Source organism: Penaeus monodon, chromosome 7 (genome assembly GCF_015228065.2).
Source record: "Penaeus monodon isolate SGIC_2016 chromosome 7, NSTDA_Pmon_1, whole genome shotgun sequence".
In the NCBI taxonomy this organism is placed as follows: domain Eukaryota; kingdom Metazoa; phylum Arthropoda; class Malacostraca; order Decapoda; family Penaeidae; genus Penaeus; species Penaeus monodon.
This window is the reverse complement of record NC_051392.1, coordinates 44,266,520-44,276,838: the sequence shown is the minus strand read 5'-3', so window position 1 is coordinate 44,276,838 and position 10,319 is coordinate 44,266,520. Positions and strand designations below refer to the sequence as shown.

The 10,319-nt window shown below is 42.3% G+C and overlaps 1 protein-coding gene across 1 annotated transcript; it reads left to right on the top strand.

The window, feature by feature from the left end:
* The first annotated feature begins 568 nt into the window (after positions 1–568).
* LOC119575675 lies at positions 569–8,735 on the top strand. Its single transcript, XM_037923303.1, has 8 exons — positions 569–597; positions 828–975; positions 1,405–1,465; positions 1,654–1,794; positions 6,556–6,580; positions 7,671–7,789; positions 7,921–8,010; positions 8,135–8,735. The coding sequence occupies exons 1-8, from the start codon at positions 569–571 to the stop codon at positions 8,680–8,682; spliced, it is 1,161 nt and encodes a 386-aa protein (XP_037779231.1). The 3' UTR covers positions 8,683–8,735.
* The last annotated feature ends 1,584 nt before the right edge of the window (positions 8,736–10,319 follow it).

The following is a 10,319-nucleotide window of genomic DNA, read 5'->3' as shown; positions in this document are numbered from 1 at the left end:
TCTGTGGCAGACAGTTGTCTCTGGTGAGGCATTCGCATTGTTCTGGGCGACTTCGATACGGTATCCGGCTGTGATCGAGCTCGCTACAAGATGTTTATCAGTCCCCATGGCTTGGGAGCTCATCCCAACAGTGAGAACAGCCTCCTTCTCTGGGACTTTGCTAGGTCCCAGCGATTGAGGATTTTTGGCTCCCAGTATCAGCGCTCCAACACACTTCGCTTCAGAACTGCAGGGTTTACCAGAGTGCCGAGTTCTGTAGTACTGACCATAGGCTGGTTGTGGCTACTTCCTACGGGGCCACTTCAAAACTCCTCGTCCCTGCAGTAGCCACTCTAAGGTTTTTCACTTCGACAGATTGAGGGGGAGGGGGGGGGGGGTTACCAAGAAGTTTGCCACAGCAGTAACTGATCGGTTCACAAAACTTGAAAACCTGACAGACCCAGTTGCTCTGTGGAAGTACTTCAAGCAAGAAACACTTGAAGCAGTGCAGGAGTCCATTGGCAAACGCCCAAGGGCATCTCACTGTAGACATTGGAGGCCACAGAAGCATGTTGCATGGATTGGCTAAATGGCAGTCAGGAATAGTGCTGTTCCTTGGTGCGTAGGGCTCAGATACTTCTGAGAAAGGACAAGGAACAGTTCATCAGGAACCTTACTGAGGAGGTTGAAGGCTATTTCTTGGTAAATGACCTTTGTTTTACCTACCAAGCCCTGACAAAACTGAACTCTAAACCCTCCTTGCAGATGACTACAGTCCACTCCATGGATGGACAGATCATCTCATGTTGAGGTTTGTGAACATTGGGCTGAGTATTTTGAGCAATTAGTTTGGATGCAAGTGGTATTGCAATACCTGTGCTAGACCCACCCATTATTGAGGAACCTCCAACCCTAACTGGGGATAGTATGGGGATTTCTAAGCTGATGGTTGGGAAAGTTTTGGGTATATGTGATATCCCTGCTGAACTACTAAGGGTAGGGGTCGAACCTATGGCACAGGGCTTGCATACAGTCTTCACGGCCATTCCCCCCTGACCTGTTGAGGGGCATTCCCTTTCTGGAAGGGGAAAGGGGATCATTGGGACTGTAGTAACTTTTGTGGCATCACACTGCTCAGTATACCATGCAAGGTTTTTGCCCACATTCTTCTGAAACGGATCCATGACCACCTACTAAGGCACCAGAGACCAGAGCAGTCTGGATTCACTCCTGGCAAGTCCACAAGACCATATCCTAGCACTTCAAGTAATTGTGGAATGCTGTCATGAGTTCGGTCATGGGCTGCTCACAGCCTACATTGACCTCAAGAAGGCATTAGATTCAGTGCATTGAGAATCACTATGAGAGAGAGGGATTACTGGCCTAATAGCAAGCCTATATACTGGTACTGAAAATGCTGTAAAGTGTGGAGGTGGCCTGAGGCAAAGCTGTGTCTTTGCACCAACACTTTTAACACCTGCTTGGAGTACATAATGGGCAAAGCTACTAACGAAAATCAGTGTGGAGCAACACTGGGCAAATATCAAGGTCACAGACCTTGGCTTTGCCAATGCTGTTATCTATCTAAATCTCTGGAGTCACTGGTGGCTCTTGATGCATTTAGCAATGAGGACCAAGACCAAGATTCAGGACTTTAGGGGTCTGTTAACTCAGTTTATGCTTGCTGTGAGGATATTGTCACAGAGAGCTTTGCATACCTTGGTAGTGTAGTCGATGTCTCTGAGCCATCAGACCAAGAATTCAGTAGATGGATTGGCCTGGTGGCAGGAAACATGAACTTGATCAACAACAACAGTTGGAAATGTCGGTACCTCTGCAGAAGGACCAAACTACGTTTCTTCAAGGCCTTGATACTACCAGTTTTGCTTTATGGAAGTGAAACCTAGACTCTATCTTGTGCCTTCGAGTCTCGTCTTGATACCTTTTGTAACAAGTCCCTATACCGGATCATAGGGTACAGTTGGCAGGACCATGTATCCAACCGACGGCTACACCGTGAGACTGGCATGGGATCTGTTACTTGCATATTCCGGGACTGCCACCTCAGGCTATATGGACAACTAGCTCGTTTCCCTTTGGATGACCCTGCCCATTGTCTCTTTGCGAGACAATCCTAGGTGGAGGAGGCCATTGGGACGACCTGGGAGGCCATGGCTTGGGCAGCTCGACCAGTCATGTCGCGAGGAACTAGAGATGGGCCGAGGGCCTGCCTGGAGACTTGCCATGAGGGACCCCCGTGGCTGGAAGAGAAGGGTGGATGCGGCCGTGCGCCCCCGTCGGCGTTAGCCCCCTGATGATGGATGATAAATATGTATATATAATATATATTTGTATATCTATATAAATTATATATATTTGTATATAAATATATATGTATGTATGTATATATATTTAAATATATGAATATATGTAAATATATTTAAATATGTAAATATATTTATATAAATATAAATATATATATATATATATATTATATATATATATATATATATAAAATAAAATTATATATATATATGATATATAAATTATATATATAATATATAATTTATACATATATATATATATATGAATATTTATATATATATATATATATATATATATATATATATATATATATATATATGAATATAAATAAATATATATTTATATATTTATATATTTATATATATATATATATATATATATATATATATATATATATATATAGAGAGAGAGAGAGAGAGAGAGAGAGAGAGAGAGAGAGATAGATAGATAGATAGATAGATAGATAGATAGATAGATAGATAAATAAATGTAAATATAGTATACATATATTTTATAAGTATAATATATATACGAATATTGATATAAATGTAAATATTTCTAAATCAATCAGTCAATCAATAAATATACACGTATATATAAATATATGAGTATATATAAACATATACGTTTATATTATATCGGTACTATATTTAGATGATATGTATAAATGGCATTACCAGGGTAAGAGCTCTCGCCATTAGCCTCTTTGGTGTGTGCGTCAGGGCGGAGGGGATCAATAGCACTGATAAGCAGGGATTTAAAAGCAGGAACTGTTATTTTTTACTTTCTGCTCCCATGGTATTTGTGGATGGCATGCCTTAATTGTACTCTGGTTCTCACTTTGATCCACCAGGGCGTAAAAAATGTCTGAAGTGAGCTGTGTTTACATTCCTTGATGAAATGACCGTTTGTCTGTATAATCTTTAAAATTCTTTAGAATTGGTATTCGTATTTTTTTTATGGACAAAATAGTGTTATGGAACATGGTACACAGTATAGTGCCAGGCAGTTGTCTTTCAGGATATAAAGAACTTTACGTGGTGTATTTAGCTTTCTTTCTTTACGCCTTTGATTGAATTGCTCGTTATAAACAAGTCAATATTCACCGATCCATTCATTGGTCTTTATTATCCTCCATTTTTTTTTTATTTTATTATTTTGTTCATCATTCAACTATATTTTCAGAAGGAAAAAATCCTAGAACAAATATTGTATGACATAATTTAGATATAACCACACACACACACTTTGGTTCTCAAAAGAGGTTATATTACATCAAACATGCTTGTTTTTCATAGAAATATTGGCAACAAACATATATATGTACCGTGGCATTACACTGCTCAGCATACCAGCCAAGGTTCTCGCCCACATTCTTCTGAAACGGATCCGCAACCACCTACTGAGGCATCAGAGACCGGAGCAGTCTGGATTTACTCCTGGCAAGTCCACGATAGACCGTATACTAGCGCTTCGAGTAATTGTGGAACGCCGTCCTGAGTTTGGTCGTGGGTTGCTTGCAACCTACATCGACCTCAAGAAGGCATTTGACTCGGTGCATCGGGAATCGCTATGGGAGATCCTGAGGCTCAGGGGAATTCCGTCACAGATTATTGGCCTGATAGCAAGCCTCTATACTGGTACTGAAAGTGCTGTAAAGTGTGGTGGGGGTATGTCGAACTTCTTCCCTTTTAATTCAGGGGTGAGGCAATGCTGCGTCCTTGCACCAACACTTTTCAACACCTGTATGGACTGGATAATGGGTAGAGCTACTAGCCAAATTTCAGTGTGGAGCAACACTAGGCAATATTAAGGTCTCAGACCTTGACTTTGCCGACGATGTTGCCATCCTATCTGAGTCCCTGGAGTCACTGGTGGCGGCTCTTGATGCATTTAGCAATGAGGCGAAGCCCCTAGGCCTAGAGGTCTCCTGGACCAAGACCAAGATTCAGGACTTTGGGGGCCTGTTAGGGGAACCCGTTCAGTCGATCCATGCTTGCGGCGAAGACGAAATTACAGAAAGTTTTACATACCTTGGTAGCGTAGTCCATATCTCTGGGTTGTCAGAGCAGGAAGTCAGTAGACGGATTGGTCTGGCAACAGGAGCCATGAACTCGATCAACAAGAGCGTTTGGAGATGTCGGTACCTATGCAGAAGGACCAAGCTGCGTGTCTTCAAGACCTTGATACTGCCAGTTTTGCTCTTTGGAAGCGGAACCTGGACGCTATCCAGTCTCGTCTTGATGCCTTTTGTAACAAGTCCCTTCGCCGGATCATGGGGTACAGCTGGCAGGACCGCGTGTCCAACCGGCGGTTACACCGTGAGACTGGCATGGGACCTGTTGCTTGCATAATCCGGGATCGCCAACTCAGGCTATATGGCCACCTAGCTCGTCTCCCTGTGGACGACCCTGCCCACCAGGTTGTCTCTCTGCGAGACAACCCTGGGTGGAGGAGACCTGTGGGACGACCTAGGAGATCATGGCTTGGGCAGCTCGATGAGACCTGTCGCGATGAATTAGAGATGGGCCGTGTGCCTGCCTGGAGACTCGCCTCGAGGGATCCTCGTGGCTGGAAGCGAAGGGTGGATGCGCCATGCGCCCCGTCGGCGTTAGCCCCTTGATGATGATGATGATATATATATATATATGTATATATATATATATATATCATTTTTTTTTGGGGTGTGTGTGTGTGTGTACCATAAAGACAGTACAAAAGAGGAATACTAATTCATTAAGTTTATACATGTGTGTGTGTGTGTGTGTGTGTGTGTGTGTGTGTGTGTGTGTGTGTGTGTGTGTGTGTGTGTGTGTGTGTGTGTGTGTGTGGGTTGTACATATAAATGTGTGCTGTCAATATTTCTATGAAAAACAAACATATTTGATGTAATATAACCTCGTTTGAGAACCAAAGTGTGTGTGTGTGTGCGCGCGTGCGTGCGTGCGCGAATTGAATATGTGTCTATGAAATTTTTTTTAATGTGTGTGTGCTAGTGATATGCGGACAATAAACTATGCTATACTGTGCCCGTGTGTATGTTTCCCCTATTCAGATCTGCCTGTCTTATCAGTGTAGGTGTATTTGGTTCATAGATAGCACCCTGATAAAGAGAGGGAGAGGGAGGGAGAGAGAGGGAGAGAGAGGGAGAGAGGAGGAAAGAGGGAAAGAGAGGGAAAGAGAGGGAAAGAGAGGAAAGAGAGGGAAAGAGGGAAAGAGAGGAAAGAGAGGGAAAGAGAGGGAAAGAGAGGGAAAGAGAGGGAAGGAGAGGGAAGGAGAGGGAAGGAGAGGGAAGGAGAGGGAAGGAGAGGGAAGGAGAGGGAAGGAGAGGGAAGGAGAGGGAAGGAGAGGGAAGGAGAGGGAAGGAGAGATAGGATCTTCTGCGTTCATGCATGCTATTAGGTTATTGTTAATACTCGGGCGATTTCTGTGAAATGAAGTGTTCTATAATTTTTATAATTCGCCCTATGCTTATCAGTTCATGTAGCAACCAATCAACGTTGATGATGAGCAATTACGTCGCCACACTCCAAACTCATGGGGTTTTCTTGCATTTAGTTGCAATGTTTACGCGTGCGTATGTGCCGTGGGTGTGAAAATGCAGCCCTCGCTTCAGTGCCTTCATCATCATTAAGGACAGATAGTTCCGAATTGAACAGCTGTGGCCAATAACCTATGTGTCCCGTGGCCACGCGCAACGCAGCAATTCAGTTGCTTATGTTCCAGCAGCTGTCGCCAAGTGACCTACCTTTTTTGTGATAATTTATTGTTTTGCTAATTATGAATAAACCGCGGTATTTCGAATCGTAAACACTGCGTCCGAATAAATGCTGTCAGTCTATTGTTTATATATATCTCAACATTTGTAAACAGTGTGGTATTACCCTTCGAATAGATTATCAATCACTCAGCTCTAATTTGATAAATTATTCCTCTAAGGAAGATGTGTCTCAAATCTATAACAAAACTGGTAAAAGAATCTACCCATAGAGACTTATCATACGAATCCCGCTGCCCAGAGAGTGATTAATTCCATTACAAACATGGAAGGGATACTCGAAACAATGTTAATTGCATGTAATATAAAAAATATTTAAAGATGTGAAGTATATGAATAATTAAGGATGTAAAGTCATGTATTTTGAGCCCAGACAACTTTTCTTTCAATTCTTATTACACTTACAGTACAGTAACGAGAAGAAATTTATTGTATTTTTAAGAGGATATCATACTTTACTGTGGCATCAACAGCATTCATTGGGCGTCTATTGGGGAGGTAAATGCACGCTCTGAAACAACTTCAATGTGTCAAATCTTAAGAAAGGAACAACTGGCATCTTAATCTGGCATCTCGAGCTCTCTGTTTCGCCAAGTCTTTTCTTTTTTCTAATATTCTGATTTTAACACTTGCATTTACACATATATTTACTTTTTTTTCTTTTACTTCATATTTCTTCTCTCGAACAGGGTTCTTCGAAGTACTTCAACTGTTCATTGGGTCGGCACATAAGAATATTAATGATGATAATGATGATAAAAAGATTTATATGTATATGTGTGTGTGTGCGCGCGTGCATTTAAGCGTGCGCGCACACGCACACACACACACACACACACACACACACACACACACACACACACACACACACACACACACACACACACACCACACACACACACACACACACACACACACACTCATGTTAACTGATATCGGGTTTAGAGGAAGCTACGATATAATAGACATACTGGGTCGTGAAGGTAGAACACAAATTCAGACTGGTTCGTAATGAAAAAAAAAATGAAGACCTCTGCTTTCGATTCCAGGGTAACTTGCCTGCTTTTTCTTTCCCGAGTCTGGATAGATTATCGTAATAACAATGGCAAGGACACCAAGCATAATCTCTTTTATTCTTATTAAAAATATCAGTATTGTGACTCTTATGATGATGTTTACTTTTGTCAATTTATTTGTTTATTTATTTATTTATTATTTTGTCGCAGAACGGAGTACGCTGGCAAAAAGGTTTGAACCTATCAGAGGTCCCTCTTTTCAATTGCATGCGCATCAGCTGTAGGCGAAAAACATTCTTAGCTGCCACACTATCATTACTCTGTTGATAAAATAGCTGGTTTTAACAAGATTACCAATCCATAACCACACAGTATAAATATTGATTCTCATACAGTAAATGTAGATATAGTAAATGTATATTTTCACAACTGCATAACATAGTCTATACGTTCAATTTTTAATGCGGAATATCTTTATATGTAATAATTATTGCACTCGTGCATATAATGTATGGTTGGTTAATATCATTCCAAATTACGAAAACTCGCTTTTTCATAGAATCCCTTTTCAGTTCCACGAAACGCTGCGCTCTACAAGAACACGGGTCCCAGGATGCACATGGGATCAGGCTGAGTGTAGAATCGGGTCAGGCGCTGGAAGATAAATCCAAACTCCCTCTTCATACTGATGGTATGATGTTTTAGATATCGAAGTAAATATAGTAGACATGACCCAATGTGGCTGTGTGACACGACCCTTTGCATAATAACACTGACAAGTATGTACTGATAGACATGTGTTTTTATTTTGCATACTACAAGAATGCGGGTCCCAGGACGCACCAGGGATCAGGCCGAATAAAGAGATAAGTCAGGACCTGGCAAATAAAGCCAATCTCCCTCACACTGATGGTATGATATTTTAGATATTGAACTAAAATGGTAGACACATTCTAACGTGGCTGTGTAACACTAACCTTGACATAATGACATTGACGAGCTTGCTTTAATAGCCATGTCTTTTGTATTCTTGCAGGAATCATTGGCAGCCATCTCTTCCGTGCTGGTGTGTCAGTGGACTCTGAAGATGGCCAGCAGACTTTTGCTGAAGTTCCTGTGCAACCTTTTACTGCCGATGAAGAACTTGCTGCCACCGACACTAATATTGATACGAAAGTGGGAATCGTCTCTCCTCCAGTGGAAAGCAAGTTATGGCAGGCTCAGCTAAAGATGTTGGAGACACAGGCCAGGATAGAACATGCTCAGTTGAAAAGTCTAGAAAGACAGGCCAGAATAGAGGAGGCTCAGTTGCAGATCTTAAAAAGACAATCCAAAATAGAAGAGGCCCAATTAAGATGCTTGGAGAGGCAGGCCGAGTTAAATGAAGCCAAATTAAAGGTTCACGATAAAAAAGCAAAAATAGAGGAAACCCATTTGTGGAACTTGGAGAGACAGGCCAATATTGACGAGTCTCAATTAAATATATTACAGAGTCAGACTAAAATAGAGGAAGCCAAATCAAGGATCCTGGAGGGGCAGGTTGATACGGATGCCCTTTTGCAGAAGATCAGCCAACATGTTTAAGTAATCGCAAGCTACTGTGAAGTTCAATCTTCCAATAAACCAGTCTGAGAACATTTTTGCTTTCTTCTCCACAGCCGAATGATATTTTATGTTGATACTTTTACGATATGGAATGTTGATATTTTATGATAGTGATTGAGGACTTATATTACAGTTCAGGCCTTTTTTTCTAAACCTTGTAAGGCCTACTTTTTGTGTGATGGAAAGGGTACATTCAGAAGTTGGCTGGAAAGGAGAAAATCGAAAAGCGGCAGGTTAAATGATACTGAAATATAATAACAGTCTTACATATGAGCAGGATTTATCAACGAAATTATCGTGCATTATCTCTCCATATGTATACCGTCTATGCTTATACACATACACGCACATATGCTTCACACGCAAGCACACACACACACACACCATATATATGTAGTGTCATGATAAAAAAGGTCTAGCCACAATACGAGTTCGAAATTAATTTCTGTTTACAAAGCAAATGGTGAGGGTGTTGCGTTTAATAGATGTCACACTATAGGGCAGGGTAAGGGTTAGTTATGTAGAAGTGATTATGCGCTGACTGAGCAGGGTATGGTTTACATTTACAGTGATTTACAGTATAGTGTTGTCCCCCCCAATCCCTTGCCCGTTGTTGTCGTGGGGGGGGGGGCTTAGGAGGCGGAGACTGGGACCCAATGATGGGGAACTCCCCAACCTTGGGACTCAGCCCTCGACTCAACTAATTTTGCATGGTCTTTATTTTCCTTCCCACCTTTCGTTTCTGTCCCTTCACCAAACCCTTCTGCTATCCACCTCCTAAGGTGTGAGAGCCGTGCTGAAAGGATGAAAGGCTGACTTTGTGCCAGTCCTGAACGGCCTGAGGGAGCCATGGGCACGGTATTCCCCTGATTTAGTTATCTAGCCCTTACCCCTCAAGGGGACCCTGAGGGGTGGACTGTTTTTATCCCCAACATAATCCAGGCTTACCATGGCCAGTAATGAAAACTTATCCCCACTATTAGGGGCAATGAGGCTTGCCCCTTTATCAAATAGCCCCAACGATGTAAACCCACCTGATTCCCTGACCCCAGGCTCTCCTTTGACCACGGCTCCGAACGCTGCAATAACTACCCCCTCATCAATACGTACTAGTACAGTAGCCAACAATCAACTCTTAAGGAACATTTCCACTCTCCCAGCAAGCTCAACTTCAACACCTCTACCCCCACAACCTCCAACATCAACCACCCCATCCTCCCTTATTAATACCTTACAGCCTTATTGCCCACCTCTCCATAACACTACCTCCCTTAACACTACTCCATCTTCGTCACGCCCCCGCCCTTTGACTACCCCTATCTCTACAACAATTTTGAATACCCTCTTCAGCGCAGCCAAATGGGACCGATTTTTCATGATCCCTCCCACAGCTCCCTACTCTGACAACACCCTTCTCTTCCAACAATGTCTCCAAAAACAAGTAGGTAAAGTCTCTTTCCGTAGCCGACCCGACCGCTCCCGTCTTGTCACAGTAACATCCGAAAACCAAGCTATAGCATTAACAAAACTAACAGACCTATATGGTAACCCCATCCTTGCAGAACCCCATCCAACCCTCAATACTTGCACCAGAACAGTTTCAATCTCCCCAGCAA